The following is a 19,656-nucleotide window of genomic DNA, read 5'->3' as shown; positions in this document are numbered from 1 at the left end:
CTGTAAATGTATGACGGAAATCCAGGGGAAATCGATTTTGGTTCGAGTTAGCGACTCCGTAAAAACTGAAATCTTAATTTAAGAGTTTTCGTCTTACCTTACCTGAACAATAGCTGACAACTTACGGCAGCTTTTGTACTGGTGCTGAGGTAAGACGAAAAATCTTAAATTAAGATTTTAGTTTTTACCAGGAGCCATAATCGGGGACGGAGACCGTAAGTCTTGGGATCCGCGCGCACCTATGATATGGGACAATTTTTCTATTTTTAGAACAAATTGCGCCATCCTGACGTCATATATCCGCGCGGATCCACGCACATGTCGGGGGTTCTCGCGTGGATGTTGTCACGTTGCATGATCAAATGGTGAGAGTTGAGAGATTCTCTTGCGTATCTTTCACAGCGATGGCAGGGAATAAGGCAGGGAATACGAACCAGGGCGCTTATATGTAGTTTTATGCTCTGAGCCAACGGAAAAGGTGGGTTTTTCAGGGTCGAAAACAAGACCAATCTCGCGCTGGGAATGAATAATAAGATCTGCTCGCGCTAGTTGTAAGCTTACGCGTATGTTTTTGAGTTTGTTCTGACTTAAGAATATAGCAAGAAAACTCTCTACTCTGGTATCGAGTTAATTTGTGAGTTTCTCAGACAATGGTTAATCATAACCAAAACCTGTTTTGATGATATCTTATTGTTTCTGCTTGTTTGGTGAGTTTGCAAAAGTTTTTGAAGGGAAAGTCTGACGCGTACAATTAGCTCATTTGCATAGTGCAGCTCGTGCACTTTCAAGTCCTAGTCGGTGTTTTCAATTGTCAACAAATCTTGACAAAGATTTCTTTCGTTATCTTTTCTGCTGAGTTAATGCAACGGATTCCACGAACGCAAAAAGGCTACTAACATCATGTGTGTTTCTTCAACATAAGCATAGTGAAGTTTTACACTGCGAAAATGAAAATAAACAAGGGTTTTGATATTTTAAACTCGATCAACAAAATCGAAATTGTTAATCAAAGTTGATTAAAGAAAGCGTCATCGTAACTTTGCTGATTATTTCTGCTTTATTCGCATATTTTCAGCTTAGCTTTTAATATGTTCTCAAACATTTATTAATCTTAAACATATTTAAAAACTATAGAGTTATTGTTTGAGTTCGATGTACGCTTTCACACGAAAGTGCGGCGGAAGTACAATTTGCCATGTTTACTGACTGTACAAAACACGCATCGGCGGGCGCTCTCATTCATCGACAACGGATAATTTACTGGATTTTTACACGAATAAAACTAAACAGTATCTACGGACGTAAAGTTATTGGGCCTTGATGAAACATCAAGCATTGCTTATAATTCAGGCGAAACTCAAACTAGCAATTATTTTGTTTTACTTTTCGGTCGCGATAGACTGGCAAATTCTCGCAAGCGTGTGGCAAGAGGAGCTAGGAAACTATGAAGTCCTGAAGCTCTGCTATATCTAAATATATCGACCTAGTTTTTCGCTGTGTAATGGAAAAGTTGTTAATCTTCAACATATGTGAAATTTAAAGTGGAGTAATAAACAGCTCGTGTAATAGAAGCATCCGTCGGAACACAACTTGGTCAGCGATATATATCTAAGCTTAAAGCGGAACATACCTAAATTCGACACTGTCTTACTTCACTCAAACTGGAGCAGCTTACGACGAAAATACTTAAGCAAAATTCCAACAAACGTAAACGCGTTGAGTTGTGGGCCAAAAACATAAAAAATTTCGGGAATTTCGGACGCCATTTCTCCCGCGCGACATCCGCAAAAATCCTCGCAGCATGTACGCGCGTGTGCCTCAGGCGATGGCGCAATTTGTTCTAAAAATAGAATTATTGTCCCATATCATGGGGACAGCCCCAATACTAGAAATGGCGCGCGCTTACGGTCTCCGTCCCCGATTATGGCTCCTGTTTTTACGGAGTTCCCTAGTTCAGATTAAAGTTAAATTGCAGTAATCAGAATTTGTGAAGGGCTTTTGTTGGTTTTCTTTTCGATAATGCTGAAAAGACTAGAGTGCAAAAACCATACTCTATTTATGACCAAAATGGCCAAATAATAAATAAGAGTGGCCAGTGCCATACTCCAGGCTCCTTGAAAATTCAAAACCCAAAATAAAAAGATGAAACAGTGTCACAAAAGCTAAGGTGTTTTATCGCTTATAGCGTGAAAGATTTTGTAAATAGGGTAAATCTGATGCATGTGCATGCGATTTCGCAAAAAAGAAAATCTTCGGTGATGCATATCTATTGGGAATAAGTATTTCTGTATAATGTACTACAAGAGCCACCAACTTAAATAACTATAAAGGATATTGCTTTTTACCTGATACGCATACCCAAATATACGTTATGTACCGCAAGGACTGGCAACTTAAGGTGATTCCCTAGTAAAAGAACCCGCCATAGATTTCCGATGAAACTTGGTATGCTGTTGTTACAGGACAAGGAGATATTAAAAATGTAACAAAAAGAGGGGACCACCGTGTTTGTTTTCACACCACAATGCTGACAAATACGGTTATTTAGGTGACTTTTGGCAATCTCCTTGTGCAACAAATAAGCTCGATTATTTTCCAATGCCGCGTGTTATATTACACAGAGTTTGACTTTCTTTGATTGTTTATTCCTCTACGTCCCAGAAAAAATGTGTTCAAATACCCTGCATTTTTTTGTCCTTTATAGGAAACATAATTTGGACATGCGCTGCTGGGCCCGTTATGTCTCCCTCTGTAGTATTTATTTCATTTGCCAAAAAAAGTAGCCATAGATTTCTGCTAATTTTTTTCCCAGTTATTGAGGATATTGTTGTCATTGAAATTATGAAATAAAAAGTGGGGGTCACCGTGCTCGTTTAAGAGAAAAGCAGCATTTATTTCGCTATCGAGCTTAGTTTGAGGGACATCTCTTACGTTTTGTACGCGCACGCGCTCATGTGCGCACGCTAATGACGCGAAAATCTTGCGCATCCCTACTGCGCACGATTTTCGCATCAGTCTGATAAAGAACATATTTGAAGTAGAAAAAAAGTTTGATAGTAGAACATGATTTTTTTTTTGGAAAATAGTTCCGTAGTGCGCGTATTTTGGCCAAGGCGAGGACTCCAAGCTAACCACGGAACTGTCCGAAAAAGTGCAATACTCCCACAATCACACAATCAAAAACGGCTTAAATGAAGCAATACTGCTTATGTGAATAAAAAAAGCTTTACTTTCAAGATAAAATTTTGTATCTTTCAAGTAACCAAGACTTAATTCAGTATGAAGGTGTTTCGAATTTGAAACGCGCAACCAGTAAAAATACCCCCATTTTAAGAGCCTGCTGACGCGTTAACAAGCACGGTGATCCCATTTTTTTATTGCATTTTTTTAATGTTCATATCATAAATGTTAATTATGCCAAGTTTGAAAAAAAGTTTGATAGCAGAACAATTTCAAGGGAATTACCTTACCACTACTACTACTTTATAACTACTACCATCAAAAAATACAGTCTTTTGGACGCAAAAATATTGTCTTTGGACAGTTTTTAGTTTTTAAAGTAGACGGCCAGACTCCCTTGAGGGCGGTGCAATGCCTGCCGACTGACAGTGTCATCCATCGTGAGGACACAGTGCAAGTCTAACGCAAATGGGTCCACCTAAGGCAGGGAGCTCCTACTAAATGTAGCCATCTCGCCAACTTAGCCAGGGAATCGAACCCCGCCTACCTTCCAAAGCTTGCCCAGACAAAACCCAACAAAGACAAAAGTGGGCTCCCTGTTTTATTATTAGTATTTTTATTATTATTATTATTATTATTATTATTATTATTATTGATATTATCATTATTATTATTACTCTTATATTATGATTATCATTATCATTATTATTATTATTATTATTATTATTTTAACATGACAAAAAAAGCCACCTCTGTGCAGTACACCAATAAAGGGGACTCAGCACAAGAGGTAAGGGACAATCAATATTTTGACCTATATTGCATGATTATTACACAAAGTTAACATGTACTAAAAATTAAAAGTAATTGGACATCGCAAAAGGCTATAGCACTACGTGACAATATTTTAAACCAAATATTGAGTCATTTTCACCACACCCCGCTATCACGGACTCTCGCTATTACGGACAACAAATGACGGTCCCGAGGGTGTCCCGAGGGTGTCCGCTATAAGGAGAGTTGGCTGTCGTAGCAAAATTCACGCACTTTTCCAATTTAAAATTGCAACGCTAGTTGTAAGAAAATTACTTTACTGTAGTTACGCTTGCAGTATTTCGTTATATAAATTACAACATTGTGAAAGAAACTTTTAATCAGGAAGCTGAACTACTGACAGAATTAATGTATAACGGGCCGAAGTTTAGCAGTTTAACACCAATAAAGGAGACGCAAATGGTTTTCTCTAACGTCGTCTTCTCGAGCTTTCGAGATGATGATAGCCTAAAGGAAAGAAGATCCAAACATTAGCAGATAAATAGAGATAAATAAATTATATATTACCAGTTAGACAGCTTTTAGCTACGAAACTGTGCATCTTTTAGCTTGAGTAAGAAATTGAACAGCTTTTACCTTGACACTGCGCAGTTCTTTGCAGGAAAATTGCGCATCTTTCGGTTAGAACTGGGAAAGCTTTGAGCAAGATATTGCGCCGCTCTTGTAAAGGCACTGGCTGGTACTTAGCTAGAATTGAGCAGTGCTAAGCTGCGACAACTTATAGGATATCATGTCGCTTTTAATAAACGATCTTAGCCTGAAAGTGCGTGTTATTTTGAAAAAATAGTGCACTTTTTGGCAAGACGTTCCACACGTTTCAGCGTTAACTGCACCACTTTAAGCCAGAATTGCCCAGATTGTACCTACAAATGGATAGCGAAAAGTTGCGCTGCTTTTAGATGGTAACTAAGCAATTGCTAACTTCAAGCTGAGAGAAACTGCGCTGTTCTTAGCAAGTAATTGCGCACTTCATCACAAATTGTGCAGCTTTCGGCTAGAGCTTGTACGAGTTAGACTGAAAAATTGCACATATTGTAGCAAGATTTGACTAAGCTTTTAGCACAAAACTGAGCACCTTTAAGCTCTACACTATACAGTTGAGCTACTTTTAGCAAGAACGCTGCTACAAGATATTGGACAACTTTAGGCCGCTAGGTAATTGCTTGCTAAAACTTTCTCTGAAGGCAAACTCCATAGATGTTTATCATTTAAATGGTCAGCAAACAAAATAGGTCAGCAATTAATGCCATTTTATTAAAACAATCAACAAATCAGAATTTGTTACAAAAAGCAACATTCAAGTAGAATGAAAAAGCTCTGGAAAACAGTCTTTACACAATATAGCATCCTCAAAAGAATGCAAACTTGAACTGATGAACACTGACTTCCCAGATTTTCCTTCAGTAAATCTCAAAGCGTTTTACAGTGTAACGACTTCAACAGGGTCACCTGGGGGTTTTCAAACAATCGCAGCACGATTTTAAACAAACGAATCTAACATTGTCCATGATTCCACAAATCATCTTCGAGAAACAAGATTGCTAGACACTGAAACAGACGATTTTAACTTTACGTTCAAATTTCGTCAAATTGGACATGCATAGAACTACAAAAAAAAAATGATGTCAGTTGAAGCCCACATGAAGAAATCAATTCTTAACGGTCCAGCAAGAAAGACAAATAATTTTGAACTCGAGTGAAATTGCTGGCCCTATGAAACAAACAATTTTAAACCTAGCAGCCAAATACCAGTCACATTGAATCTGGCGACATAAATAACTTTGAAATCAACCTGAATTGTCCGGCGATGATCATAATCAATCAATCAGTCAGTCAATCTTTATTTAAACACGAAAATCTTATCATAAAAATGATCTTCCTAGGAGTCGTGAAAAAAATTACAAAGAATAAATTAATTATATTAACAGGAATGGATTAACTAACATTACATTACATTAACTAACAAACTAATTAACTAGCCTACAGTAAAAAAACTATGTAATAAACCTTTCTCTAATTTACAATGCACTAAAAATAATCTTTCCCTTTCAGTAAGGTTTTAAACAGTTTTAAACTAGATAGGTGTCTGATTTCCGATGGAATCTTGTTCCACAGAACAGATCCTCTAATAATTTGAAACCCAGGGTAGATAACTTTGACAACCCAAAACCCAGTGCCCTAAGTAAAGGTTAACCCAATACCAGAAATAATTCCGACAGCAATAACTAATCAATTACATAAATAACTTTTAACCTTTCAACCTTTTGGAAAACAAAGCCTGAACCCAACTGACTGCATGACAATATGATCCATCGCAATGTCCAGACTACCGGTTGATTTAATCTTGGCGCATTGGTTGACCCCATTAACTTTAACCGTTAAATTAGCCTGTGAACAGGCTCCCGGCGAGGACGGAAAAAAAATTCGGCCAGCGTGGAACTGAAGAATTTGGAAAGTGAAGCAATCGGGGCGGGACGGGCTCACCGGGCGCCTGTTCGCAGGCTACCGTTAAATAGGCTTATAAGTATTTAAGTAACAGCTGTGACTTAATCTGAAATTTACCTGAATGCAATTTGTTATGACATGTCATTGTACTAAGAACTTGATTTTTCCTCAGCAACCATATCTTTAGAGCCATATGTTTTCAAATTTGAAATTTCCTTGTTTTTATTACATTTAACTTACTAGAAATGCTAAGCTGGATCATACTTATAGGGATCAAACTCAGTCTCTTCAATTTTTAACGAGAACCAGTCTTTGCTTCACAGACCAAGAAACTCAGGAAGAGAATGTGCATGGTGGACCAACTCCCTTATGGGTCAGTACTTACACGAGCTATCTCTTGTACAAAGTTCGAGATCCATTTAGCGCATGCAGACAGTCCCATGGCCAAAACAGTTTTTTTTGCTCAATTTTTCAGGGAGGACCAGTCTTTGCTTCACTGACCAAGAAACTCAGGAAGAGAATGTGCATGGTGTACCAACTCCCTTGTAGGTCAGTACTTAGGGCCTGTTTACAAAGAGAGAGGGTTGCCCTAGAAGGCGGGTTACCCTAGCACTCAGACATTTCTTCTTTTTTTCTTCATCGTGCATGATTTACAAGGCAGCTAGGGTTACCTGGGTAGGCGGTTTACCCTATCTGCGTGCTAGGGTTACCCTGGCAGGCGGGTTAAGGGCCCATTAACCGATCTTTTCTAGCCGTTGCTAGGGAAAATTTATTCTCATATAACCTCGTCATTTTTAGTTACTTCAGAGTTATTTCGTGTGTTTTAACTTTTTCATGATCAGTAACACTAGTGATGACGTCATCAGGCCACGCCCATGGTCATGTGACTAATACAGAAAAAATGCAAAGGCTCCCAGGCAAATTACTTTCTCGGGATTTTTTTCATTGATTTGATATTTTAATTTAAATCCTCATTACGCTATGCATCGATTTTGTTTCATTTCTAAAAGGTCAGATTTTGAAAGCATTTCAAAATATTGAAAAATTCGTAATTTTCTGAAAAAAGCATGATTTCGAAAAAGAAATGCATAGCTATGTTGTCAACGTTGGCTTTAATCGAAATTCGTCGAAAAAGGCTGGATTTAATGAAAAACCGCGTTTCCTTTAGCATTTAAAGAAAGCGGAAGTGCGCCCGATATATATTGGAAGTTACCCTATCAGCGCGTGCGCTATTTACATTACCAGCGCACTTCGGTAAGATCAAACAAAGCCACACGGAGTTAGTTTTTCTCTTTCTATTGCTCTTGTTTTTCTGTCTTTCCCTTATTTTGTCTTTGCTTGTACTTTTTTTACTTTGCATTTTGCGAAACACAAAGAAAAACATCTAAAATGTAAGCGAATTTGCAAGTTTTTGAGTTGTTTTTATTTTCCGTACTCAGGCTGACGTAAGTGACCGGAAGTGAAATTTCACCTCCTTAGCAACGCGCGCGAGCGCGCGCATGAATCGGTTAATTGGCCCTTAACTTTTTCCCTTGTAAACACTCCAGGTAGGGTTAACCCGCCTACCCGGGTTAACTTTCTAATTGTTTCCAGACCCTTTGAGTGTAACTGCTCATTAAGCTGTTCCGGGTTGTAGGGTTATCCTACCTGTAAAATTTTGCTTGTAAACCCGGGCTATCTTTTGCCCTACAGCTAGGGTTAACCCGCTTGCTAGGGTAATCCTCCCTCCTTGTAAACAGGCCCTTACGCCAGCTATCTCTGAGATTCATGTATGTACAATTTTCCGTTATAAATATAACCTTCTTATCACCTACAACCACGACACCACGCACTCTCGCAGTGGTTGGGGCTCCAACACGGTACTTCATGTATGACAACAAGCAGTCTGCTGTACATACCGTGAGTGTTCAGTTATGGGTGTTGGCGAAATGGTGCAAAATTCACAAAGTTTATATTCATTCACATTTAATGTTGTTATTATTATTCACGAATATATTTATTCACATTCAAGAACTAAATTTATATTCAAGAGATATACTAATCACATTTAACGACGTATTTCTTATTCACGAATATATTTACTCACATTTACGGGATGTATTCATTCACATTCAACGGTTTATATTCATTCACATTCACGATCGAAATATTGGTTCAACATGGTGCAATATTCATTCAACATTTTCTGCGCACCGCCTTCGCGCATCATTAGGTCCCAGCTCACGCTCTACAATTTCTGAACGCAATATGGCGGACGAAGGAAGCCTTACTATATGAAGGGGTAGAACAAAGACCAAAGACCCCAAACACAAATGTTACATTGGCAGAAACTTTCGATCTCCTACAAGAATGCGAACGGGAATGGAACACCGCGGAAGTAGGATTGAGAGAGAACATCCAAATAAGGCTCGAGTGTAGCTCTCCTGCAATTACTACCTTTCGTCAGTATCATAGGGCAGCACTGAATGAAATACTGGGAAATATATGTCTTTTGCATGGAGAATGGATACGACACCACTCATCAAACTGCATAAACCTTGCAGTGTATTCTGTGACCAGCCCTGAGGTCTTCCGAACTCGATATTCAATATCGGAGGTAGTTCTTGGGGAGCAGAGATGGCGCAGTGGTGACCCTCGCCTCCCACCAGTTTGACCCGGCGATGAGTCTGTGGTTGGTTCTCGCCTTGCTCGAGGGTTTTATCCGGGTTCTCCGGTTTTCCTCCCCCCACAAAAAAAACAGCATCTCCAAATCCCAATTCGACCAGGATAGAGGGTCTGAATGAAAACCCGCTCTTCCTCTCTAAATATTTTAATTCTAATTTTTATTTTCCTTCTGCAACAAAGATCGTCGGGTTTCACGTGGACAAAGCTCAAATGCTTCTTGTTTCAAGGTGGACATTGAAACGTCGTATTGTGGAGTACGGGCTTCTCGATGATTTCGCATGAGCAACTAGACAATCTCGTAGAACGTTTCATGATGAGTGATCAATCAACGGGATTGAAGAGGGAGAGTATTGGCCATGTTGACCCTGGAGACTCTAGAATCAGCTGGGCTGTCGTAAGACACCCTCACATTTTCACCCCTATGATCACTTCGCACCCTTGATGGCCACTCAAACCTTTGCGTCGCTGAGGGAAACAAATCTAGGACAATGCTACAGTTCTGTTATTAGTAGAACATTTAAACAAAAAAAACCACAACAACAACGCTAGTATAGTTTTTTTTTTTACATTGTTTTAGGAGTACCTTGTTAAAGATTAAAGGTTAATTAAAGGAAAATCATCAATACCCCCACGCTTGACAGTAACCAGGCTATGGTGTCCGTCAATATGCCACAAGCTATTTGGAGCAGCCACAGAATACGCTCTCCTAGAAATTACGACAGTCCAGCGGATTCTAGAGTTTCCAGGGTCAACGCGGTCAGTGCCCTCCCTGATTCCATCCCGTTGAACTCTGAGACCTATAATGATCGAAGATGTTCGGTCACCAAGGAATACCCGAGCAAAGTCCCATGATCACTCATAAAACGTTGTACGAGATTATCTACTTGCTCATCCGAAATCATCGAGCAGTCTGTTATCTCCTCCAGCCCATGTAACGTTTATGTTCAGTTGTGTATGTTTGGGGTCGTTTGTCTTTGTTCTACCCCTTCATATAATAAGGCTTCCTTCGTCCGCCATATTGCGTTCAGAAATTGTAGAGCGTGAGCTGGGACCTAATGATGCGCGAAGGCGGTGCGCAGAAAATGTTGAATGAATATTGCACCATGTTAAACCAGTATTTCGATCGTAAATGTGAATGAATATAAACCGTTGAATGTGAATGAATACATCCCGTAAATGTGAGTAAATATATTCGTGAATACGAAATACGTCGTTAAATGTGAATTAGTATATCTCTTGAATATAAATTTAGTTGTTGAATGTGAATAAATATATTCGTGAATAATAATAACAACATTAAATGTGAATGAATATAAACTTTGTGAATTTTGCACCATTTCACCAACCATAGTTTTGCTGGGTCTTTATAGCAGGCGTTCCTTTTTCTCCTCACCCCTCACTCCTCCGTTTTTTTCTCCCCGAATTCTCTTCCTCCTCGGGAAAAATTAACGCCCGGGCGGAGTGTGGGGGTATTCAGCGGGCATGCTTTTAAATAAAAAATATGTTGTGTAAGCGTCACGGAATATTTAAGTACCATTCACACAGATAATTAGTTTATTTAGGTGTCATCAATTGTCATCAAATATCGCTTAAAGTGTGCATTCGCTCAGTGTTGCACACCTGGTATCATTTTTATCTCTGTTTGCGAATTTATAATACTCAATTCTTTTTCCCCTCTTCTGTACATTAGTTACAATTACGCCATTGCGCGTAGATCGTCTGGCAAAAATTCATTACAATCGCATGGGAGCATTCCGAGTTCTGCATTGATATGAAGCGGACAAACGTGGCCTTTTTTGCGAGGCATAATGGAGTACGTTGTTCCATCACTGTGGCAGCTGACTAAGAAAAAAAGAAGAGTATTTTCTTAGTTTCACTCTTAGGTTTACTGACATGGAATCGATATAATGTTATGCCGTGTTCAAAACAACTGGTAAGAGGCTCAAGAATTTACAAATGGAATTAAGACTCGTTTCAAAACAAAAATCTTGTTTAAGACAAATAATCTCGGGCTAGTTTATAATGCAATCAACTATAAAAATGGTTGTCAATGAGGGCACAAGAAGAATGGCTGTGAAAGGACTTTGGAATAACTGACACCGAGGCAGTTCGCATGGAAATATTAGACGCACCCGTCGCAGCCCACCCAGTCTTCTCCGTCATCATCTTGGCAAATCTTGCATAAATCCGCGTTCCTCCTGCAAGTAAGATTCCTTACTATGGCGATCTGACAGAACAAAGCAGCTTGAATTCTATGACATATATTCTTCGAGAAATTCTTTACGATCACCCTCGAAAAAACCAAAGACATAGCCATTTTCCTTTCTATAATCATGCAAATGCAGACGGAGATATTCCTCGTCCACTTTGTCCGCCATATTTACGTTTTACGCGGGAAAAGTACATGTATGTCTTACTACGTATGCGCATGTGAAATGTCCTTTAATTTTACGGGATCACTTACACGACGTATTTTTATATAAAAGTGTGTCCGCTGAATACCCCCACACTCCGCCCGGGCGTTAATTTTTCCCTTCCTCCTCCCGACTTCCTCCCATTTTTACGCCTGCTACGCAGGCTAGCGAAGTAAATCATCACAAAATAATCATGGCTACGCTGACAGCTCTCGGAAAGGATTGGCCACGGGATCAGAAACACAGAGGCAAGTCTATGTTAAACAACGAGATCTTTAGTGATGTGAAGTTTGTTGTTAAAGCGTCCCGAAATTTTGGACAAAGTGACACCAAGAGAAGCAAGGTTGTGATCCCAGCTCACAAGATTTTGTTGTCGATTTGCAGTCCCGTCTTTTATGCAATGTTTTGTGGTAACATGGCTGAAACCAAAGAGTACATTGATCTCCCGGACTGTGGTTTCGAAGGTATGCTTGAACTGTTGCGTTATATCTACACCGATGAAGTTCACCTGAATGGAAACAATGTAATGGAAGTGTTGTATCTGGCCGAGAAATACTTAATTCCTAGCCTAGCCAGTGAATGCACTGATTACTTAGGAAGGAATCTAGATTTTTCAAACCTGTTTTGTGTCTTGCACCACGCTCAGCGCTATGAAAAGAAAGATCTTTTGCGTTCTTGCTGGGATTTAATTGACAAAGAGACGGAGAAGGCCTTGAAGTCAAGCGAATTTATGACTGTGGAGAGATCGATTGTAAAGCAGTTAGTGAAAAGAGAGACATTGAATGTCACAGAAGTAGAGTTGTTTAAAGCCGTAGACTGCTGGGCAAAAAAAGAATGCAAGAGGAGAAAACTTGAAGAAGCGGGCTCCGTCAAAAGACAAGTCCTCGGGGAGCAGATTGTAAAAAACATTCGTTTCCCAATCATGACACAGAGTGAATTCATGGATATTGTCCCTAAAAGCAAGATATTAACACCAGAGGAGACAAACACGATGATCAACTATTTCAGTTGCACTGTGACTTCAGCAGTTGGGTTCCTTCATGATCAAAGGTTGGGTCCACTTTTACGATGCTGTAGATTCTTGGGTTTTAACCATCACAAGTACATTGATGCTGAACTTGGCATTGCAGACTGGCTGCCATTCACAGTTGACAAGGCCATAATGTTGCATGGTGTCAGTCTTTTAGGCAATGAAGGCGGTAAATTTGCAGTTACCGTGAGAGTGTCATTTTTTGCCCCTCCCGAAGATGACGAAGGTGACGATGGTGATAATGATACCGACAGTGATGACGAAATAGTTGTTGCATTTACATCTGGTACTTATATTTCAGGGAGGAGAGAGAATGGACAAGAATTTCATTATGGCTATGATGTTAAATTTGATGAGGCAGTTGCTTTAGTCGAAGACCTTCTGTACTTCATTAGTGTAACAGCAGATGGCCCTGGTTATTGCCTTGGAGGAACGAATTCTATTCCTGTTAGCATTTCAGGAGTTGAATTTAATTTCAACCCTCATTTGGATGAAGATGTGCCAGATAGTGTGTGTGCAGAGCTCTTATTCAAGGTCACAGAATGATTCTAAAAGTAATAGAAGGATGATTTACCTCTTATTACAGTGTAACCAAGCAGGAGGTCTGTGTGGGAGAATCTTGATCAAGGGCGTGAGTACAAACCTTGACCAAGGGCATGAGTACAAACCGAATGCAATGAGGTATGTACACATGACCAAGATGAAAATTCTCCCATACAGACAGACTAAGCTTGGTTGATAAGATGTTTATTATATGGCCAAACAAGAAAAATTTAAGTAATTATATGAAAGATCATATACTTGAACTGCGGAGAAGGATATGAAGACAAGATTGATCATCGTAGTATTGCAGATTAATTAACTGATTGACTAAAGCAGATTGATTGATTGATTGATTAATTGATTGATTGATTGATTAATTGATTCAATTCATTGATTAAAGCAGATTGATCATCATCAATCACGTCTTCATATCTTTCTCTGCAGTTCAAATATATGATCTTTCATATATTCACTTGTATTCTTCTCCATCTATGGATATATTACGAACTCACAAAGTGACCAGTTCCCAGTTGGCTTGATAGCTCAGTTGATAGAGCACTGCACTGGTATGGCAGAGGTCATGAGTTCGAATCCCATTCAGGCCTGAATTTTGTTCAGGCCTTAATTTCAAAACTGCTGAAGTTGTGTGCCTAACTGTGAAGATCAATCATGTCTTCATATCTTTCTCCGCAGTTCAAATATATGATCTTTCATATGTTCACTTGTATTCTTCACCATCTACGGATATATTACAAACCCACAAAGTGATCAGCTCCCAGTTGGCTTGATAGCTCAGTTGGTAAAGTACTGCACCGCTATTGTAGAAGTCATGGGTTCAAAACCCGTTCAGGCCTGAATTTTTTTTTTTAGGCCTTGATTTCACAACTGCTTAAGGTATGTGCATCACTGCCATGATCAATCATGTCTTCGTAAGAAAAAAATAATTTGTTTAATGCAACTAGTTTGTACTAGCTGACATTTTGCTTGTGAACGTCGATGAGCTGAACTAAAATTGCCAAAGTTTGCTCGTCCTCTTTAATTACCTTTTTTTTTCTCATCAGGCGGCATGGAACTCATATTTTTAGAAGAAACTAGTCAATGTTTATAAAATCTTAAAAGCAACTATTATGACAACAGAATAGTCAATATTTTAGTTTGCAAGTTTTTCACTGAAAAATGTAACCAGTCTAGATGCCGGTCTAGAAGGGAAAATCTAGATTGTGGTCAATATCAATTTCAGCCAATCAAATTTGTGAATTCGGTAGTTCCCAGTCCTTGTGAGACACAGCCATATAATGATCACCTCTACTGACTGTTTAGGTTCACTGTATCTTGGAGGATACTCAATATATAACAGTGGGCTAAAATGAGAGAGTTTTCCTAAAAGAGTTGTCTTTTTCAGCAAGGGCAGAAAAAAAATTGATTTTGAACTAAAAGGGTATCACATGAATCCAAGTGTTTGAAAGGTTAGCATGAACTGAGCAGGAAGTCCTTTTTTAACTAGGAATTCCTGCCAAAAAAAAATGTAATATAGGACAAAATTTATGGGCCTATAAGCAGCAGTTTATAGTATGAGTTTTACTCTATCTTTGTGGCTAAAATCAAAGTAATTTTACATTCTTTTGTTATGAATTAAATCTTTTCAGGTTTCTTTGAAAACAGATCAATGGCAACAGTGATTTGTTGCAAATTGGATGTTTCATATTCCTTGAACAAATAGTTTCCTGTAACAAATTATTTTCATGTACACGTAAGGTGTCTAAAATAAGGATGCCAATGGAATAGGTATGGTCCCCCAAGCAGCAACAAAATGAGCAATAAGAGTTTGTTGTAGATATAGTGACGTCAAAATGATTTGAAAAAGATCCTGGTAGCATAGAGTTCCATTGACACAATGCAGGCTTGAGCAATGTGTAATATGAGCCTTCAAATGTCATTCCAACTCAGAGAAAAGTTGAAGTGTTTTAAACGGGCTGGTGATGGTTTCTAGCAGTTCACTTTTCACTTCACTTTCCAGCACAGTAATTTTAATTATGATTATTAAAATTATAATACATGTAAGTTTATAGATGACACTACAGTAATGATTCAAATTAATGCTCAGTTGTATAGCAGCAACTGGTAAACACTCTTTATTGTAGCTTAAAGTGGTTGTAAATCAAAATCAAGTTTAGTGAGCGGCATTGTGATCATTGCATTACAACACAACTTTTCATGAAGTTTTAAAAATTGTTTTACTTTATTTGATTCGCTTAGCTGTTAAATGTATTTCACTGCTAAGGAGACATTTTTTTGGGATGATAAAAGAATTATCCAATCTTGTGAAAGATCTATATTTAGCCAACAGCCTTGTCTTCTAATATTGAAACATTTGTGATCAAATACTGTGCTGTCATGAAATGAGAGATGTCTTGTGAGTAGAGAATTTGACAATAGGCATAAACACAGAAAAACCAACAGTAAGCAGTTTAGTGAAAACCCATTGCCATGGTTACCACCTGTCTATCTATGTTATCATACAACGCTTTCCCTCATGACACCTATGTGTACCAAAAGAATTTTTATTCAGTTAAAATTAAGTAAAGTTTTTGGGTTAAGCATTGCTTTGCTGAAGACAATGTATGTATGTATATGTATGTATACTTAATTGGCCACTCCCCAATGGGGCTTTTCAGGACCAATGTAAACAAACAATGATAAATAAATAAAGTCAATGAAGGCAATGAAAAAAAATTAGCCAGCTATTTAAAAGGCAAACATTGTAATTGCTGCCTTTGCCATTTCTAAATCATTTTGTAATGTGTTTTCTTGATTAATATCAGTTGTATTGTATTTTTTATTTTTGTATTTCTCCACTTGATGACATGAATACAGTATTGCTAACAAATGAGTGCAATGAAAAAGAAGTGGAAAGGGCAAACTATAGTAAACTAATTATATGGCCTTTAAATTAAATACATTTATTTTAGGATAAAAGAAAACTAGTGTAAAGAGAGAAAAGAGTAAACACATAGTAATATCAATATACCATTTTACAGTTGTCTGCTCAGTGCCCTGGCCTTTGGATGGCAGCGAGACTGGAGTTGACCTTGTTTTGATACAGACCTCACTGCTTTTGTCATGTAAATGCACCTAGTTAGCATCAGAACAACTTGTTTTACACAACAAAAGCAGTGAGGTCTGTATCAAAACAACGTCAACTCCAACCTCGCTGCCATACAAAGGACAGGTCACTGAGCAGACAACTGTAAAATGGTCTATTATCACTTAGATAGCTCTTCCTCAATAATTATTATGATCATGTATTTTGTTTCAATTGTGTAAATAGTACTTCATATAATTTATTCTTTTATGTGTCCCCAAATGGTAGAAGGATTATTCCTTTCGCTAGTCTTATTTGATACAGCAATAAAGTTATATTATTATTTTTTACCAGCTGGCAGTTGTTGTTGTTGTTGTTGTTGCCCCATCTAGTGTGTCTTGTAGTTGGAATGACCCAAGTCCTTCAAAAATGTCATTGCAATTCCAACACCCACTCGAATTTCCCAAGGCTTAACCTGCAGAAAAAGTAATTTTAAAGGCATATTCTGTCTTCATTTCCGAGGGTCATCAGTAAAGTAGGAGTCAATGAAACGATTATAGTTGTTTCAGAGATCCCATAATTTTTATAAAAAGCCATGTCTTATCTACTTTTGAGTGATTGTTTGACAGATAAAAATCTCATCTTGACTTTAGAATTTGGGGGATGCAAGTTCATTGCGTGCAAGTTCTTGCACAGTTCTCTTTTGCAAATTCATCCACCCAGTGTATTCAGAGAGTCTTAGATTTTAAAAAAATTGCTTTAATCTTGCAAGAGAAGTTTTTGTCTCTAAGATCAAGAAACTCAGGAAGAGAATTTGTTCTCCTTTGTAGGTCAGTTTTTACACCCATCCCCTGTACAAAGTTCCAGATCTAGTCGGTGCATGGAGAAAATCTCGGTTCGAAAATAATTTCCCACCTTAAGCAATTTTTGTAGGAGTAGCCTGCGAGCCGCAATCTTGGTCAGAATAAATTGAAGCGCTATTTTCTTTCCCCGCGAATTTAGGAGCAGTCTTTGTTTCACATATCAAGAAACAGGGTGGAACCAACTCCTCTAGTCCTTCTTGTGCAGGTCTGTTCTTATTGTATCCGTTGTAAAAAGCTAAGGATCTACAAGGCGCATGCAGACAGTCCTGATTTAGTATGTCCATACACGGGGTTTTTTTTTCTACGATTTTTGTTTTCGAAAACGAAACGAAAAAAAAAGTAAATTTAAAATTTCTGCCATTCCCCAGCCCCACTCTCTTGCCATGCTTGCGCTTCAGCGCGTTCATATCCCACGCGGCGGGTTAATATTTTGCTAAGTTTGCGATCTTGACGAACTCAAGACAAAATAGAGAGTCTGTGGACAGACTCGTCCTGATTCCAAATCAATTTCCTGTCCTAAACGATGTATTAACGATAGACTGTGCTTCACAGATCAAGAAACTCAGGAAAAGAATTGGCAAGGTTAAACCAACTCCTTTGTAGGTTAGTTCCTACTCCAGCTATCTCATCCTCTCGCCTATTTCCTACAAAGCAGGCTGCGGCTTATTTACCAATATTCACGTTTTTGAAAATATATTGTAAGAACTAACATACACAGGGATGGTTTCACGTCCCACGAGTTTGCACGAGTCTGGGATGTACATGTACGTTTAAAGGTTAAAAAGAAGAACCTCTTTTGTTATTCTTGTACGAAATCACTGAGTAGTAAATACGCAGTCCTCGGTTAGAGCTTTGAACATCTATTTAAAAATTAAATATTTGCAAATAATGAAATTCTCAATTTTCCAATTCTCTGTTTGCTCCCCAAATTTTCCATAAACTATTTTTAAATGCTCTTGGGAGGTCTGCGTATTCCCAAGAGCATTTCACATCGATAGCTTATGCAACATTTGGGGGCAAACAGAGTGAATTATGGGGAACTGAAAATAGGGAATTAAAAGTAAACTTTCTCAAACCGTAGTCGAGTCTAGAATGTCATGTCAAGCTGGAGGAAGTTCCTAAGCAGAAGAAAACTTTGCCACTAACGAGAGAACTACCCGGCCCCCCGTCTAAACAGGGTTGATAAAGGTCATGATATGCGAGTTTGCAGTACACTGAGACGGCTGAGCGGGACAACGAATTAGAATATGTTATTATTTGCCTTCCCTTTCTACATTTACACTTGTGCGCACTCCATTTCTAGCCTATCATGAAATTAGAATTGCATTCATAAAAGGAAAATGTTCTAGGAGGAACGATTTCTTGTGAAATCTTTGCGAAGATTTATGACGTGCGCAATCTTTTTTTTATTTATGGAAAATTGAATTGAATAATAACTAGCTTTCTGTGTGGGAAAATTACGACGCCGCTAACAAGTTAACTGATGAGTGCATGGAAATGATGTAAGGAAAGGACGAAAGAATGATGGTAGGCTGCAAGTTAAGTACTTCCTGCGACCAAGCCAAAATTCTAAACAATCTTTATCCTTACCTGTCATTTGCGGTACCCCGACCCCGGCAAAAGGTAAATTTTGTTTTTCTTGTTTTACACATTTAAAGACCCTAAAACTACGCCTTAACATGAAGTGTGCAACAGACAAGTCGTCAGAAAATTAACCAGCCTAATGTGGCCTCCTCTGGGGTTTTGCTTGTCGAGGAACAAGATCGTGGCAACTATACAAATCTCTTCTTTTTTTTCGCGGTTCTTCGTGCTGCTGTCTAACTAACCGAAAAACCTTAGGCAGGCTGATCCTATTGTTGAGATTCCATTCTATCTTGATATAGCGAGGCTTCCGCATCATAAGACAAAAATCTTTACAGAAATGATCTGTTCGGATCGACGCCAATTGACAAATTAATAATGTACAACTGCAGTTTTTATCATGATCGATTCAGTTGAAAAACAGCAAGAGAAGTCTTCACGCAGCGTGATCGAACTTGATTTCCCTTAACTTGCCTGGGGTAGGGGCTGTCCTCCCCTCGAGAAACCTGTCCCTACTAACCGTTGCCATGAAATGTTCTCGATAGATACCTTGTCAGCTCCGTTACTCCCCAGGTAATTTGAAGAGCTTCAAACACTGAAGATCCAGAACTACGATAGAAAAGAAGCAATTTAGTTGGGAAATAACTGCGAGATTCGAACGCTACAAGAATTTTGCACTACACCAATTGTGAACATTCAGGGTCTTAATTGGCTCCTGTTCGTTCATAATTGGTCATAATTTGGCCTGAATATACCGATAACTTTTTCCTCTCATTACATTCACATGTTGTGATTAATATACGTCGAAACAGTTCACAGATTGTCCAAAGGTTGCGATGACTGGAGAATGGCATTATAGTAATTGTAGTATTGATTAACTTAAGATCGGACGGTACACTTTTATGGAGGACGAATTTCATGATAGTAAAATATGTGTTGCTACAGGTTGTCCTTTCCAGGTGGAAGTGTCTCTGCGCAAAGCATATTTAGAAAACTTAGATGTTAGCCAGGATATTCTCC

General features: G+C 38.5%; 1 protein-coding gene and 1 non-coding gene across 2 annotated transcripts; both read left to right on the top strand.

The window, feature by feature from the left end:
• The first annotated feature begins 11,682 nt into the window (after positions 1–11,682).
• On the top strand, positions 11,683–17,889 carry LOC145497118 (BTB/POZ domain-containing protein 6-like). Its single transcript, XM_081476917.1, has one exon. The coding sequence runs from the start codon at positions 11,731–11,733 to the stop codon at positions 13,111–13,113; it is 1,383 nt and encodes a 460-aa protein (XP_081333043.1). The 5' UTR covers positions 11,683–11,730; the 3' UTR covers positions 13,114–17,889.
• Positions 13,892–13,964, top strand: Trnas-gcu (transfer RNA serine (anticodon GCU)). The gene has a single exon. It is a non-coding gene; the product is annotated as a tRNA-Ser (tRNA).
• Positions 17,890–19,656: the final 1,767 nt, after the last annotated feature.

The sequence above is a fragment of the Orbicella franksi genome, chromosome 1, assembly GCF_964199315.1.
Source record: "Orbicella franksi chromosome 1, jaOrbFran1.1, whole genome shotgun sequence".
Taxonomy (NCBI): Eukaryota; Metazoa; Cnidaria; class Anthozoa; order Scleractinia; family Merulinidae; genus Orbicella; species Orbicella franksi.
The sequence above is the reverse complement of the archived record's forward strand: the minus strand, read 5'-3'. Positions and strand labels throughout refer to the sequence as shown.

Coding starts and splice junctions, on each gene's coding strand:
- LOC145497118 (XM_081476917.1), top strand. CDS start 11,731: ATGGCTACGCTGACAGCTCTCGGAAAGGATTGGCCACGGGATCAGAAA.